The sequence below is a fragment of the Urocampus carinirostris genome, chromosome 12, assembly GCF_059441175.1.
Source record: "Urocampus carinirostris isolate Australia breed hairy pipefish chromosome 12, RoL_Ucar_1.0, whole genome shotgun sequence".
NCBI classification, from domain to species: Eukaryota; Metazoa; Chordata; class Actinopteri; order Syngnathiformes; family Syngnathidae; genus Urocampus; species Urocampus carinirostris.
The window spans coordinates 22,096,066-22,113,307 of NC_142360.1; the positions used below are offsets into that span (position 1 = coordinate 22,096,066).

The window sequence follows — 17,242 nt, forward strand, 5'->3', positions numbered from 1 at the left end:
TATAAAATGTTTACCCACGAACTAGGAAGAGGAAGCTTTAGTAGTACATGTTTACTGTTATAGTATACAGTACATTTTTACTTTTACCTGTCTACCCTGGCATTATTTCATTTATATTTCTCTACTCAGCCTTTATTACCTGTTTATCCTGGAGTGGCATATCTAATCTAATTGCAACAATGTTCACTATGTTGTTATCAATGACAATAAAGACAATTCAATTCAATTAAAATGTTAGATTTTTAGCAAATATTCATTAAATTATATTGTCCCTTACACTCTAGTAGAGCACTTATTGTTGAAGCATTTTAAAACCTTTTACTGCATTTCCATGTGTGACCATTATCCAGCCGGGTAATCGGTACAGCCTACTTATACCAACATATTCCGTTTGTGTCATATTGAACTTCTGCCCTCAGGGAGACAACTTAGGACCAGGAAGTCTAGAACTAATACATAGAGAAACAGTTTTTGCCCTAGGGCAAAACTCACTCGCAATGCTGTAAAATGCTTGTTTGGGAATGTGCAAAGATGACAAGGGATGATTCAGTTCTTAAAAAAGAAAAAGTTTATTTTTCATTTAATGTTTCTTATTTCTATATGTTTACGCTTAACTTATTATCTTAAATTGTGATATTTTATTTTGTATGTTTTAGCACCATCAGGATTGCACTTTTTAATTTACTTGTGCATTTCGCCTGTTACAATGACAATAAATTATATTATATTCTATGCTGTCAACTATTCGTGCAATTGGAGTAAGAAATTAAATTAGATTCGTGAAATTAGACTCAAAAAACAGATAACTTGGTACAAAAACTCAGAGTTGGATCCGGCTGCACAAAATTTTCTCTCACCAGGGCTTCCTAGTTTGATTTATTTTGGTTTAGACTTCCTGTTAAAAGGTCGAAGGTCCCGAGCAGCAGACGACTTATTACCCTTGCTGCCGCGTTCCTTTTCCCCAAAACTCAATATTAGCACATGGCCGCCAGTTGGCCCAGTCGTGTACATTAACGCTGAGTGTGTTTGCTCCTCAACCATTAATCAAAGTTATCCACACCACTAGCTAAAAGGAAGTAGCGCTGGATAAACACATAAAAACGACCTTGACATATAGCAGGCGGCTCCTTACGGTGACCACCAGTTGGCTGCAGGTTCATTTGAGTTCACACCAAATACAAAGAGAACTAAAAGCAATTTTTCCAACTAATGGGAGTTGGAAGTATGGGATTTTCAACATGTTACCCAAATCAAAGAGGTTGAGGAACCGTCCCCATTAAATTAAGCTTTTTCCCCATGTTTCAAAGTGCTGATCAATCATTTTTGCCAGTAAAGAGGTCATCCCTTGCCTTTTATCCAGTTTCCCCTAAGGAGCCAACTAAAGAAGGAGAAAGAAAGAGACAAGAGTAGTTGGGAGGAAAAAAAATGAGAGGGAGAAGATGTGAAGGCAATGAAAATGTTAATCCCGCAAGCGTTCCCCTCCTTCCTGCCTCACTCTCCAGTGTTTTATCCTCTCATGCAGAACACAGAGCTTAAGAAGCTGATTAAAAGCAATGGTGAAAATTGGAAAAGGGTGGCGCGGAAAGAAAAAGAAATAGCAAAGCGAATGGGTGGAAAGGAAAGGGGAGAGGAGGCTCATCGATTAATAGGAATGCGCGCGTCCTTGCTGCGAGTCGGATGGTGTATTAATGAGAGGAACGGCCTTCAGATTAGAATTAAATGAGTTGTGGGGGTAGAGTAAAGATGAGAGTGTGTAGGGGGGAAATGGTGAGCTAAAGGAGATACATTGAACCCTCATTTATTGCAGGGGTCTATAAAGAACCCATGATAGGCAAATTTCAAGGAACGTTTTCTCCCAACGTTAGAAAAAACAAAAAACAAAGGCAAAATGATTATCCTTCTGCTTAATAGACGTTTTGTTTCCCATGTTTATTACCAACACAAAAGTTGTCACCTACTAACACTATTATGCTTTTAAAAATAATCATTCACCTTATTGTATACTTGTTTTTACTTGTCAAATACATTAACATTTAAAAAAATGACACTTAAAATAATAATTTTATGCTTATACACTTTTCAAAATGGATCTGTAAGATTTTACTTGACAATTGTGTAAATCCATGAGGTTTTGATGAGTTTAAAGTTTAGTAGACACTCCAAGTTAGGAGAGACGACATCAATGGATTTTGAACTTGCACGGACAACAAGGGAGCGAGCCCAAACAAAGAGTAATGTTCTAAATGTTCTAAAGTCCCTACCCTGTGCTTTTTCTTTATACTCGGTGTCTAGGTTAGAAAAACTCATCCGTCATAAAGGGTGTGGAAAGAAAGAACAGCAAAATGATTGGCCGATAGTTGTAACGGTGTAAACTGTTCACATTTGTCAAAACAACAAACAATAGTCCGCAAGTATAGTCAAAATAACAAACTTGCATACAATGCAGTCTCCTTTGCAGGTGTCCAATAGTAAACACAAAAATAACTTTTTTATATGTGATTCGTACTTTTACAATTGATAAAGGAATGCTTATTTTTCTGCATACAAAAACATCGTTTTTAGAATTGATTAATTAAGACAACATTAAAATAAAGAACTTAATATAAAAAGCTTTAATATAGGTCTAAGACCAAGTATTTAAATTGTTTTAAAGAAATGGCCTCGCATGGTTTGTATGAACCCCGCTATATTTGTTGAAATAGTTCTCAGATTTTGCATCTGGCTGTGTGTGAGTATGATTTTTTTTTTGTATAAAATGTGCTTGATGATTATATTTATATTTGATCCGATTCCATTTTCATTTAGTGACTTATACAGATGTATATATTTCCCAAAAAATGGGTTACCACTGTATGACCCTGGTTCTGTTAAAAGAGTTGAGAGCTGAGTTTCGGTGACTTTATGAGAACACCAGCATTTTCCCGCCAAAGTCGTGTGAAAATACTCCAACACACTCAACACCCACACAAATACGCGCTTAACCAATTTCTAAAGCTATAACGCAAGTCATGCGATCACAAACCGTATTAGAAATGTACACTATGTGATTCCAAAATCATGGATGTGAAATCTAATGATGATCTTTTAAAAATGTTTGTTAACCTCAAACAGATAATGATCGTTATTTATTTTGAATGACCAAAAATAATTGAAATTTTTCTCAGGTTTCAGTAAATCAGGATTCAGTAAATCAGGATCAGTCACACTTTTGCTTTTGGTTTTCCACATTAGCATGCAGCCCCGGCACCTTCAAGTACAAACAAGGCGAAGGTTTCTGCTTGCCCTGTCCCGCAAACAGCCGTGCTACATCCGGAGCGGCCAGCGTTTGCTCCTGCCGGAACGGTTACTACCGCTCTGACACGGACACGCCCGACTCCTCATGCACAAGTAAGTGACCATCACACAGACAATTTTGTCTTTTCCATGAAAAAGTCTCACTTTTATTGACCAAATAGTTGTCCAATGTTTGTGTTCACATATCATGTCTGCCTTTTGTTGGGCGTCTCAGATATTGTTTTTTCTTCAAAACCCTAAGTTAAAGGCCAGCATTTCAGTCGCTTCTTCACTGTAGCTGTTGACACTGGTGTCTTGCAGGTGTTATTTATCCAAGCTACTAGTTGAGGACCTATAAAGAGTCTATTTCTTAAACTCAGACTCTAATGTACTTGTCCGCTTGCTTGGTTGTGCAGCCGGGTCTCTCACTTCTATTTCTTCTCTGGTTAGAGCCTGTCTGGGCTGTTAAATGAAAGGAGTAGTAAACACTGTTGTCGAAGATCTTGAGTTTCTTGCCAATTTCTTGCATGGAAAAGCCTTAATTTCTTAGAACAAGGACTGACTGTCGAGTTTCACATGAACCTTCTCCTTATCTGGCCAGTTTAATCAGACCTGAAAATGTGACACTCCAGATTCTCAACTATCTCAGAGGAAGGTTAGTTGTATAGCTTTTTTAAGCAGGTAAACTGTTTGCAGCTGTGCAGACGTAATAGCACACGCGTTTCCTAATCATCCAAAGCTATCTAACCCAATTAGCAAACGCAATGTCCTATTAGAACACTTGAGCGCTGGTGGCTGCAATTGGCCTGAATACACCTATTGAAAACAGTCATTTGCAGCTAAAATAGTCATGTACAATGTATGGGATGTTTTTTTTTTGGATTAGTTTTATGTTATCTTTATTGAAAAAAAAAGCAGTGGTTTTTCCTTCAAAAATAAGGACATTTCTAAGTGACCCAAAATTTTAAATGGTAGGGTATATCCACCTGTCTTTAAATGGGCTTGTTGATTCTAAAGTGAGAAGTGGCTGGACAGTTCAATTCAGTTTAAGGTCTCCTATGTGGATTTTAGGGTCATCAGGAAGTGTTATCAATGATAGGAACAGAGGTTTGTTCCCACCAGGACACACAGAAGGCAAACACTTCTGCTTGTGTTCCCACTCTTATCTGAAACCTTATCGTCCTGGCACAGCTGCCTTCAAAGAGAACTCTATCTCACCATGTTTTATTTTTTGACACACTATGCCTACTTTTATAAAACACAATTTTCCTTGCATTCTGGGAAGAATCACTGTTTCTTGTACACAAAATGGCATTCAATTCAAAATAGTTTTTCAAATTGAGGTACCACTCACTTCAAGGGCGTGTGTTTGGTATTGGCATTGGTGGGGACATTGGCTTTTTGTTTTTAAGTGATCAAATAATATTGGTGGGGACAAAACAATGATTGTTTGATATATTTGATACATAAGCAATATATAATCAAGACTCCTCACTTACAACCTATTTCTCTCATCCTGTCATGTCTTTTGCAGCTGTTCCATCCTCCCCTCGCAACGTCATCTCCAGCGTGAACGAAACCTCTCTCGTCTTAGAATGGAGCGAACCTCGTGACATGGGCGGCCGGGACGACACTTTCTACAATGTCATCTGTAAAAAGTGTCTGCCCGAACGGGGAGTGTGCTCCCGCTGCGACGACAATGTGGATATTTCGCCGCGCCACCTGGGTTTGACCCAGCGCAGGGTGGCGGTGCGCAACCTACAAGCTCACACCCAGTACAGCTTTGAGATTCAGGCGGTCAATGGAGTTTCCAACAAAAGCCCCTACACACCTCAGTTTTCTGCTGTCAACATCACCACTAATCAAGCCGGTAGGTGCAACTGTGCAGTTCTGAGGTCACATGACCTTATTTTCGGGATTAACAAACAAGCCTCATAGCTAGCATAGCTGGGTGATGTAACCGTTTATACGCTTGTGTTGCACCTATGCTCTTAGACAGAGGGAAGAAAGGTTACTAGACCAGTTCTAAGTTTGATAAGTAGTAAAACGTATTAAGGAAACCAGAGTCAAATGGACAAGACATGAACAACATTTAACATATATTAGAGTAAAAGAAAACTCTTATTTGGCAGGGGTCGGGAACATATGGCTCTTCTTATGAGTACATCTTGCTCCGAGATAAAATGTACCTCTTGCAGTTATTTACTCAATAGTCTTTGGCACATGCAAATCCAGGAAAACTCAGTATCTGTAAGTGATTTGATCCAGTCTCAATCTTACAATGAAGATGTCACACCAACAGACCCCGTTTGACTGTACGTCTCTAAGGAATCTTTTAACTGGAAACTCATTTAGGAATGTATGTTAACTGTTGAGACACTCTGATGAAAACCCACAGAAGATACTGTAAACACCCCAAAATTCCAGCAAAGCACCCAGAGAAGTTTGATTCAGTGAGCGATAGGAATGAGCGGGGCTATATACACACAGCGCGCTGTATTTTGTAACATTTTTGCAAAAAAACACTGCTCTCACCTTGTTTGGAAACCATTAACTAGGACAAACATGATGGTCAAAATGAGCTTTAACACTTTAGTAATTGTGAGAGGGAGACCAATTTCAAGTGGTAAATTTATCTTGATATGAAACACAGGCTGTTGCATTTTTATTATTTCATAGATTTTATCATATCATAAAATGTCACATAGTGAAAAACATTTGTGCTAAATAACTAGCTTTTATCTGTTTAGCGGGTTTAGTGGTTTTGTTAAATTTTGTCTTAAGCCATATGATGTGGCTCTCTCTCAAATAAAATAAAAACCTAAATATTTTTACTTTTATGGCTCATTGGGTCAAAAAGGTTTCCAACCCCTGTTTTAAGATTTTAGTTAAGAAATCCTAAATTCGGTTAACATTGATTTACTATCACAATAGACAAATAATCCTAATAACCATAATGATAAAATCAATGCAGTCTATTTTTGGAAAGAAATGTTAATTATTCTGCAATTAGATAACCAAAACTATTAAAACATTACCAGACTGCACTAAAAATGATTTGCAACCCAAAAAAGGCTTATAACTTTTTTGACCGTCGTTATTTATAACTTATGAGGCCATGGACAAACTGGTCCAGCCCACTTGAGATATTATTTGGATGAAAGTGGCCCCTAAAATCTAATGAGTTTGACACTCCAGTTTTAATTGGATGCTATGTTTGACCTGCACCCTAAGCTGTAAATAAAGTGGGTGAAAAAGAAAATCAAGCTCTACTTTTTCTGAATACTGCATAATCCTAACAAACAACAAAAAGCCTCACTTAACCAAACTGGCAACATTAGGCAGTGGATCACTTAGTTTGTGTTACGATATATAGAAGGCAGCCAACGGCAAAATTAAACAAGTTGATAATTTTAGAAGACATTGATCAACATTTTAAACCCACCATGCTGAATATTTTCTATCTGTATGTCAATACATTATACACATGAACACGCACACATGACCTAAGTGAGTTTGACCTGTTTAAAACTTGGTTGTCCAAAAGAAGTACTTAGCAAAGGGCATTTCTCACACCCACTCAAATTCTCAAAGTATCAGCTAAAATTGTGTTCGACATGTTGAACCCTCAATATTCTAGTAGCCAACTGTTCCCAAGCCACTGTTCAACCAGCCTCCGGCAACAGCAGTAACTAGGTCAACAGAATCAGTCATTCTTTTGTTTTGTTTGTGTTTGCCGAGAAGATCGCAGGTCTTTGAAATTCAATATATTGCATTTCAAGGTAAATTACATAATGGGACAATCTGGCTTGGTTTGTTCAATGGTCTATAGTCTTGAGAAGTCTTCAGGCTTTCGGAATGGCTTTTGTTAAGGTTTTCTCTGGCATTTGAAATTAAGCTTTGGATATATTTAGTGACTTGGTTAAATTTGCTTTTTCTGTGGGCTTAGACAAAATAAAGGATTAGTTGTGCTCCCATCCCCCTTCGTCATCTTCTCTCTGTGATCTTGTCCTTTACCCTTGAGCCCCTGCTCTTCTCAAAGATGCCATGGGAATGCCTTCTCTTTTTGAGGCTTGGATTGGGTTCTATAGTCTCTTATGATAGCCCCTTCGTTGTTTTATGAGGGGTGCTGCACTAGAAATCATCAAACCCAGCGTCCATTCATAGAAGCCTCGGTCAGATCCGAGCAGGAGGAAAAAAGGGGCAAGGGTGGATCATCTGTGATTAGATTATTACCGGTGTAGACCTAAGACCTTCCCCACATGCGCATTCAACTTTAAGAACCAAAATAAATACAAGGGTGGTGATAAGCCACAGAGGCCACCTCTGCGGTTACTTCTACATCTGCTCCCGCAGGACAGAGCCTAATCCCCCAGCAGGAGTAAGCAGGGAATCTACCCTGAAAGCATTGTCTTGTTAGAAAGGAAGAGGTGTGGTGGAGGTCTGTGATAGGGTGGGCTTTCAGGGAAGGGAGACAGAAAAGGCTAAAAAATAAAAGCTTTAGGGAGCCAGGAGGGGAGTGGAGGAACAGAAGGATCCCTGGCCCCAGACACAAGATGGATTTGGAGTCGGAAAAAAATGCAAGAGTGGGGGATAAAAGAACAAAAAGCGGGTTTGCATCCCGTTTTAACAAGAATGGGAAGCCTGTGGGGGCTGAAACTATAAGACAGAGGGGTTATACTGTGCTGCAATTGTAATAAAAAGTTATTTTTGACAGACTACAAAAAGTCAAATGCCGGTTTGGGTTTGGAAAAAGATAAGTTTTAAGACTTATAGTCACAGCGTTATAGTTAGGTAGCAAAAGAAGTAGAGTGAGTCAGATTTACAGATCACGCCTTAACAACATTCATGCACATCGTAACATTGGATTTTAATGTTTTGTTACCCTCTCCTATTTCTCCACCTATGAAAAACTAACATACGTTTGTCGCTTTGTTTCTACAGCTCCGTCCGCAGTACCCACAGTCCACCTCATGGCAGCCACAGCGAGCACCATGAGCCTGTCCTGGCTGCCACCAGAAAAACCCAATGGAATCATTTTGGATTATGAGATTAAATACCATGAGAAGGTAAGCAAAAATGTAAATCCTCTAATTCAATCCAATTTCGCTGACAATACGCATTAATGAATGAGGGAAACAATGTTGGTGCAGTTAAACAAACAGTCCCCACAAAGAAAGTCATAGTTTCTCCAATTTTGTTCACGTAATTCTCACCAAATAATTGTGCTCTTCAGTCTCTCCCCGCCTGAGTATTTATTATTCTTCCATTTTGTCTTAGCTTGCGTTCCTCGTGTCCCCGTTTTCCATCAGTATTATACTCCAAGTGGTCCCCCTATCCTTCCATTAGAAATTATTTTTCAGGGGTGCACAGTACTGTGACTGGAAGTGCCTCAGGGAGTAAACAAAGACGTTCAGTGTATATCTGCTGTTTGTTGTCTTCCCCTCGTCCCGACGGATTAGCGAGCCAGTTCTAGCGCGTCCCACTATGTCTGCTTCTTACTTTTTCATTCCCTTTTCTTCAGTTAACAAAGTGGAATTGGTCGGCCGTGTTGGAATGGTTGCTCATCCAAGTGCGATGTGGATTAATAAGACAAACAGGGGATCTCTAGTGGCGTTTCCTGAGGTGTTTTTCACTTATTTTATTCTTTGTGTGTGTCTCTCTGCAGGACAAGGGTGAAGCCATTGCTCATACAATGACGGCTCAACGGAGCAATGCCCGTGTGGAGGGTCTCAAGGCTGGTACGCCTTATGTGGTGCAAGTCCGTGCTCGAACAGTTGCTGGATATGGTCGTTATAGCAGCCCAGCCGACTTCAGTACTAACCTGCAAAGTATGTAATTTCAATGTTTTATTTTCTTATTCTGTAGCACTGGTTCTCAAATGCTTTGATTTCAGAACCCACCATTCCACCCTAATGAAAAGCTGCAAACCAAATCAAGAAATAATTTCCTGTTTTCAAATGCATTCAATGAAACAATTGTGCCGTTTGAATCGGTGATAGTAGAATATATTCTCCTTTTGTCTTTTTCTTTCCTTTTTATTAACAAAAAAAAAGTTGATTAGTAAAACCAAAAAGACTTCAAATACCATATACTCCTGAAATAGCCACATACTAAAGATACTGTAGATTTTAATTGACCTTTTGTTTTTCTGCTTAGTATTTGTTTGCCAAAGAAACGGCCCATGGCCAACTAAAAATAGTTCGGCAACACAATTTTGGGTCCCAACCCTCGAGTTGAGAAACACTGTTATAAAGTGTGTTGGTCTTTGCAGTGGTAGGCCATATTTGGTTATCAAAATTGACGGCAGGACCGGGTCAGGAGAAATAAATAATTTCTTTGATTGTCTGATTCTGATACTTGGGCAATAAATATAGAAAAAATATATATATTATTTTCCTTATACTTATTTATGAATTAAGATACATGCAGGCATATACATAAACATATATATATATATATATATATATATATATATATATATATATATATATATATATATATATATATATATATATATATATATATATATATATATATATATATATATATATATATATATATATATATGTATTTTTTTATGAATACAACATTTAATCAAATTGGAATTCAAATAAAGTCAACTCACGTTTATTTGTATAGCCTTTAATCACAAGGAGATCACAGATTATTGCAAACAGACTATTATTACTCCATCCAATGATACTTTAAAGCCTTTTGATAATATGCATTAAAAAACATTGCATTTGATAAATATATTGATGAATTAAATGAGGAAGCAATGAAAATGCAGATGAACCTATTTGAATGTTGGTGCAGTGTAAATATATATATTTTTAAGGGCAGAGACACCTAGTGGCACCTAAAGAACATATTTTTAGAAGCAATTTTTTAAAACTCTTGGTTAAGCGGGTCATAATAAAACCCCTTTGGCCCCTGGGTTGTAATGTGCCCGCTCAGATCAAGTCAAGTCAAGTCACGTTTTTTTGTGACGCCCTTAATCACAAAATGTTTCAAAAGACTGCACAGGTTACATTTACACCATCCCCTGTGTCTGAAAACCAACAACCCCTCCTTTTAAGAATATGCATTTGATAACAACTGTAAGAAACAAATTGTGTTGGGTTACTGTTTCACAGTGGTCCTTGTTTGCCTTTTTATTTTGCTTCGATCATTTTTTTTATATTTTGATAATCCTAACTTAATTCATTGCAGTTGTACATCACTCTTTTTCATGATCGATTGTTTTTTTTACATTTATAGTAAGAATATGATGCAAAAAACAAAGATCATACATTATCGAACCAATTAAAACATTTGGAAGATATGTTTTTCTTGAAATTGATCTTTTTCTCATTCATACTGTTATTTCATAGTTTGGATCAGTTTCCCAAAATCTCCTCCACTAGATCCACCTTCTGCACTTTCCTAACGTCTATCTATGAATGCAGTCCAATTCTCATGATTTATGCTTTATTTTCGATTCATAAAGATAAATGCATTCATTGTAATAATTTATTAAAAATATCATTCAGTCATTTTAACTTTTCCTAAATTGTCAGATCACAGCAGGACTTTGAACGTATCACCCACAAAAAGTGAGGATATACTGTTAGCCTTTAATAGATTTCACCCAATTGGTTTCTAACTTCAAGTTTTTGTTTCACCTTTAAGCCGACCCACCCAAACTGTGGCAGGAGCAACTCCCCCTCATCGTTGGATCAGCCACCGCGGTCTTTGTTTTCATAATTGCCGTTGTGGTCATCGCCATTGTCTGCCTCAGGTATACATTTCAGTCATATATATATAATAGGAAGAAATATGTATCAACTACAGTTCACGAATCCCTAAATGGCCATGGTCATATCCGAGCTGGTTTTTTTTGAGGGGCTAGGGGTTTGCTCCACCGCATGTTACAGTACTCGTTTTCATGGTTATCAGTAGCAGGAGAAGCCTCCTGATCTGAACAGATACAGCAACTTCAGCACCTGGTAGCCAATGTCAGTGCAAAGTGCCATCCTGTATTTGGCAATTCTGATACTAGATCGTATATCACTGGGGGAAAGCTCATTTGTTACAAATTTATTATAATTCTACTTACTATATTATTTAATGTTATTTTAAAGTTTGTATTCGAGTTACCAGGGGTTTGTAGCTAATCACCATGTTTTTATATCCTGTTATACGGATAGTTTACATTGCGACCGTTACCTTAGGACATAATATCCCGGGGTGTACTGTAATCAAATAGTCTCAAAGTGGGGGGATTTTGTAAGGTTTATTGTTCTATAATCATATTCTAGTATCCATTATCCGTTATCGGTCAAATCATAATACGCTACAAAGCATAGGGCCCGAGACACTTGCTCTCAGCCAAGAGGCTGAGTCAAGGTCCTAGCCACAGTCCTGACCTAACCAACACATACCGACACTTTTAGAAACTCACAGTCTCAAAGTGTGCAATTTGCTTTCATTTGGTGAAATAATGATAAACATTGTTTGTATTCCATCACATTATGCACCAAAGCAGTACCGACATCATAATGAATGTGTTTCACCATGTATAACTTAATAAGGGATGATGTTTTAGGATAAAAAGAGTGAAATAATTTTTCTGGGGGGTTTATCAGAATTATTGATATCAACCAATGAAATAAATATGAAAATTAAGACACCAAAAATAGGTTAAAAATTGGGGTAATGGATCAATTTCGTCATGAGATGTGACCCTTTGGTAAATAGTTGTATACATGGACTCTTGGGCTAGAGCCTTTTTGAATATAAATCCCGTTAGAATGAGCAGGACATTTTGCAGATGATATTTTCAGTTAGACTTGAATAAACTTTGATACCTTTAAATGTCATCTTTGTTTACACGTCCTCATGTGCTCTGTGCTACCTTGAAGGCCACTGAATTGTGACTCCTAAACATCTTTGGTTCAAACTTCACTTTACATGCTGCATACCGCATAAAAAGCAGCCTATAGTAGGCGTTCAGATACAATCTCAGGATAAAGCTTGCAGCAACAATAGCTATGATATGCTGGGGTCTTCAGGGTCTTCGCAGTATTTAGGAGAAAAAACTCAGCTTTTCACACTTTCCCCAAAGTGTAACATCGATTGGGTTAAACCATATTTATTTGTCCTTGCATAACTTATTTGTCAAGCAGACTGCCACATTTCCGCGCATGCTTGCAAAAGGTTGGCACCAACCACCGACAGGCGCCCACTCTGTTCCCTTCTCGAGCCTGCTCAGGCAGTGGCTGACAAGCGTGGGCATCGGTCACGCTACAATGAATAATAATCTCCCCGACTCACTCTCCGCTCACCCCGCCTGCCTCGCCGCTCCCTGATATTTTCACACCGTTTCATTGTGTCTCTCGCACGGTCTCAATTCAACTACAGCGCAGACACTATAAAAGAACACAGAGAAAATAATAACACAAAAAAAATGCAGAGGCTTCGGCATATTCCGGAACCAAATTATAATTTGAAATAAGATGCAAATCACCACCGGGTATTATTGCCCTGGTTACTGGTTACACAACAAAGGAAGCACATAAAGACGCAATTTAAAATACCCGCCCCCCTCGCAACACAATCACATTTGTAGCCACCATACAATCTCCCCAGATGGGGTAAAATGGAAAACAGTAGTAAAGAGAATGGGGGAGAGAAGTGGAGGGGAAAAAAATCAAATGGGTGAATTAGACACAGCAAGACTTTTACAGTCAAACAATTGGTTGAAAATGCTCTCCAAAAATGCTTGGACTCGAAAATAACCCAATTTGGATCAAAATTGGGCTGATTTCTCAGTTTATTTCAACACAGCATTTTGGGTTTTATTGTACAAAGTATCCCTATAATTGGGGTTCAAGCAAAAGATTTGTTTAAAACAACCAACCAAATTTACAATTGACCCAAATATTGAGAGGTGGTCAAAAACAAAATGACATATTTTTGGGGAGGAGCATTGTTTTTCGGAATTACCATTTCGTGTGTGTGTTATAGAAAATAAAAAAAAAATATATGGTTGTTTTAAACGAAGATTTAGAACTTTTTTTTAATGAGAAAACTACTTCATTTTTAAACCAGTTGTATTAAGTATAACTCTTTTTACGAGGTAGTTTGATAACACAAACACAAATCAAAACAGTGATTATGTTATTATGTCAACATCATTTGTACTTTTTTGTAGTTATTTGAAACAAAGTGGTTCAATTGTAATTTCTCGTGGTGGCGTTGTCCACTACCAAGTGAAAGAATGTTCACTATTGTTTTTTTAGCAATGTCTCCATTACATTATGGGATTTTATTTCAATATAAATGACTTAATTTGTGGAGTTTGTTCCAATAAAGACTCTGTGGTTAATTTGCGAAACCACATATTTAGGGTGATTTTATTTTAAGTGTATATTGGTCCCTTCTTAACCCAACCTGGGTTATTTTTCAAACAACTAAGTGCTAAAGCCAACCGTTTCTGCTTCGGTGTTCCTAGGTTGAAGAAACATGGACAGACTTGTTTTAGTCGCATTGTCAGACAATGTTGTGACATCATTCAACCCCGATGCAATCTGTTTTTCTGTTTCCAAAGCAGTACATGTTTGTACTTTTCCAGACATCAATACTCATTATGTCACTTCCACCGTTCTTTTAACAGAAAGCAAAGGAATGGATCAGAGTCAGAATACACAGAGAAACTACAGCAATACAGTAAGTATCAATGCTGGAATGGATTTTTTTTTTCTTGTGTTAAAATTGAAAAAGATTTTCTGAGAGATTACTAAGTATCTGTAAACTAAACCCAAAAGACACTTATTGATGTTTTCTAGAACCCTACAAATAATTACACTGTCAGGACCACTCAGTTCTCTTCTGTTTACTAGTTTCTGGATTGCCTAATCATTGGACCTCTGTTATTTGGGTTTTTTTCCAAAGATGTGTAATGTCCACCATTGATACAACATCAGGGTGGACATTCGTGCTAAGCTAAGGGTGACTTGAATTTTAAGATAAAAAGGGGGCATTGCAAATATCCTGAAAAACAAGCGTTAAAAAAGAAAATCAGCACTGCAACTTGCTAGCCTAGCAGTGGAAAAGTTACTGCCTGAGCTATAGCTAGATGTTGTCTTGGTTAACAGTTAAATGCTAAAAATCCAATATGCTCACTGTTATCCAACCTTATTTCAACCTTATTTTTTTTGTTTCCATAACTCCCTACGACCAGCTCTGTCATTTAAACAATCCCAGTATTTTCTTGTAACATTGCCAGAATTGCCATAATCTCCCATAATTATTTGATCCAGTGTCCAGATCTACTTCTGGTATGACAACAAAATGTTATAGATTAGATGTGGTAAATGATAAAAACTTGGTTTGTCTTATGAATCACATTTTAATTATTTTGAGATTGTAATACAATACTCAAGCCTCAATACTGTGATGCTTGGTCGTGACCTGACTAGAAATAAAAAAACATTACAAAAAGATAGAATCCACTACAAATCTGCTTCTGTTAATGTTAAGAGAAGGCATCCAGTAACCCTAACTATGGCAAACGTACCTTCAGTTTTTGTTAGCTATCAAACTAAACTTGACAACATAGATTCACTCTCCTGTTCTTGCCACTGAATCCCCCATAGTCACTCCGGGAATGAAGGTCTACATTGACCCGTTCACCTACGAGGACCCAAACGAAGCCGTGAGGGAGTTTGCCAAAGAGATCGATGTCTCCTGCGTGAAGATCGAGGAGGTCATCGGCGCAGGTAACCCACCAAAGCTCCTGAGCTACAGGGGGAAGACTGCTAGTCACCTCCAGGCCATACCGTTAGAGGACTTCACACCAAGCGGTACTTTCACTCAATTCATCAGTTCCCCCCTCCCCCCATCTGACTTGTCATCTATTAGAAAGTCATCTCTAGTCTTATAGACCTCTCCAGCTAAATCTGTTCAATTAGACCTGATTTTGAAAGCCACCCTGATTCTCGCCTTCTTTTTAAAGAACATGTAATACCATTTGTGTTCGTCAAGTGTCTCACTTGCGATAGGAAAATCGAGATTAGAGTTTGGACTGGTTTCACAAAGAGTTTTATATACATGCAAAACTGTTAATCATTCTCTATCAAAATGATTCGTAAGTCAGATTGTTTGGAAAAGGGCCACACGTAAATATGACAGAATATGCCTTAAAACAGTATTTTTCAACCAACCAACATGTGCCACAGAAAACAGTCTATTTTCCTCTAATAGATAACAAAAAAATGATAATTATTCACCATAAGCTTGCCGTTGTTAAGTGTCTGCTATTTTCAGTGATAAGCGCTCAACTGTGACTATAATATTCATCCTTATCAGTGGTTGACACCGGATTGCTCTTTTATGATAATAGTTCAATGAGAAGAAATACAGGCACTAAAATGTATCTCATCTCATCTCATCTCATCAGCTGCACCGCTTATCCTCAGTAGGGTCGCGGGGATGCTGGAGCCCATCCCAGCAATCATCGGGCAGTGGGCAGGGGACACCCTGGACTGGTTGCCAGCCAATCGCAGGGCACACAGGGACAGACAACTCATTCGCTCATTCACACCTAGGGACAATTTGGACCGGCCAATTCACCTGAAATGCATGTTTTTTGGAACGTGGGAGGAAACCGGAGTGCCCGGAGGAAACCCACGCAAGCACGGGGAGAACATACAAACTCCGCACAGGAAGTCTGGAGCTGGATTTGAACCCACGACAGGTTCCCATGACATGAACTGTGCCGCACAAGCGCTAACCACTGCGCCGCCGTGCTGCCGGCACTAAAATGTATTGCCTTAAAACGACGTTTGACCCGTCCCTGCGAAAAAACAAAACAAAACAAAAGAAACTATGTTTAATGAACAGAAAAAATGTTGCATACATCAAGTGTAAAAACAATTTAATTTTCCCTACATTTCACACACTTTAGGTTTCCTTTCCTTTTTTTAAATCGACTTTCTTTATTTCCTTCAATAAACAAATGTAAACATATTCAAATTGTTGTTTGAAAAAGTTTAGATTTTTTTTTCGATAAAAACATTGTGCCTCAGCTCAAAAAGAGATTAGGAACACTGCCTTAGAAGATTGGCCTCGTTTGTATTTCTGTCTGTTTCTGCTCCTTTTTGTCAGAAATTAAATTATATTATTTCGCTGTTGGTAGAATAAGTTTAAAGGCCATGTAATATCTTCTGTCACAGTGAAAACTTTTATAGAAAGTGTAGACAGTTGTTCACTGTTCTGAAACATTACTGACCTCTGTGATGCAGTTGTGAGTTTCCTACAAGGTCAACTTTGAAGACATTTCAAATAGGAGTTGAGTTTTATGGAACACTCCGTTTTGGAACATATTTGATCTATTATCTCGTCTAAAGTTATTCTTAGTGAAACCATTCCAAGGGACCAGAGAGTAGCTGTGCAAGGACAAGGCTATTTTTTGTGAAGTCCCACGACTCAAAGATATGTAGATTGTAGGCTATCAGTGACTTTAGCCTCGGTTTGCTTCCCGCTCTGGGCCTCCTTTTCAGCGTATTTAAATTGAAGTTGAAAACCACCTCCGGTCAGATGCTTCTAGCTTGTCAAATGATGTCAGTTGTTCTATGAGGCATCTCCGGGGGCAAATATCTGGTTGTAATACAATTACTATAACTATGACTTGTTTAGCAAAGAGTTACATTCGCCCCAGATTCCCCTGACTCAAAGACATTTTCAAAGGGGCTAGGGTATTACAGCAGCCCCGTTTCCAAAATTTGTTGGATTCCAACTACTTGAGAACAAATTCAGCCAAGCTGCTTTTTACTTTGAGACACAATGCTCGCACATAATACTTCTTAAGGTTGAGGAGCCTTGTGTTGTTTTGGTGTTAGCATTTTCAAAGTATTTAATTGATTATGTTTTATCGTCATATCTTTTCTCAAAATACTCCTGGGTTGAGTCATGTGACCCTGAT

The 17,242-nt window shown here is 38.1% G+C and overlaps 1 protein-coding gene across 9 annotated transcripts in view; it reads left to right on the forward strand.

The window, feature by feature from the left end:
* ephb3b (eph receptor B3b) overlaps positions 1 to 17,242 on the forward strand; it is a 98,056-nt gene that overhangs the window by 60,203 nt on the left and 20,611 nt on the right. For 3 of the 9 annotated variants that reach the window (XM_088350113.1, XM_088350105.1, XM_088350107.1), the window contains exons 4-10: positions 3,232 to 3,387; positions 4,808 to 5,143; positions 8,218 to 8,342; positions 8,942 to 9,104; positions 10,948 to 11,056; positions 13,934 to 13,986; positions 14,904 to 15,122. In XM_088350113.1, coding sequence (XP_088206239.1) covers positions 3,232 to 3,387; positions 4,808 to 5,143; positions 8,218 to 8,342; positions 8,942 to 9,104; positions 10,948 to 11,056; positions 13,934 to 13,986; positions 14,904 to 15,122 — 1,161 coding nt within the window. The remainder of the gene's footprint in view (positions 1 to 3,231; positions 3,388 to 4,807; positions 5,144 to 8,217; positions 8,343 to 8,941; positions 9,105 to 10,947; positions 11,057 to 13,933; positions 13,987 to 14,903; positions 15,123 to 17,242) is intronic. The other 6 variants (XM_088350110.1, XM_088350114.1, XM_088350112.1 and 3 more) reach the window with 3 other exon arrangements.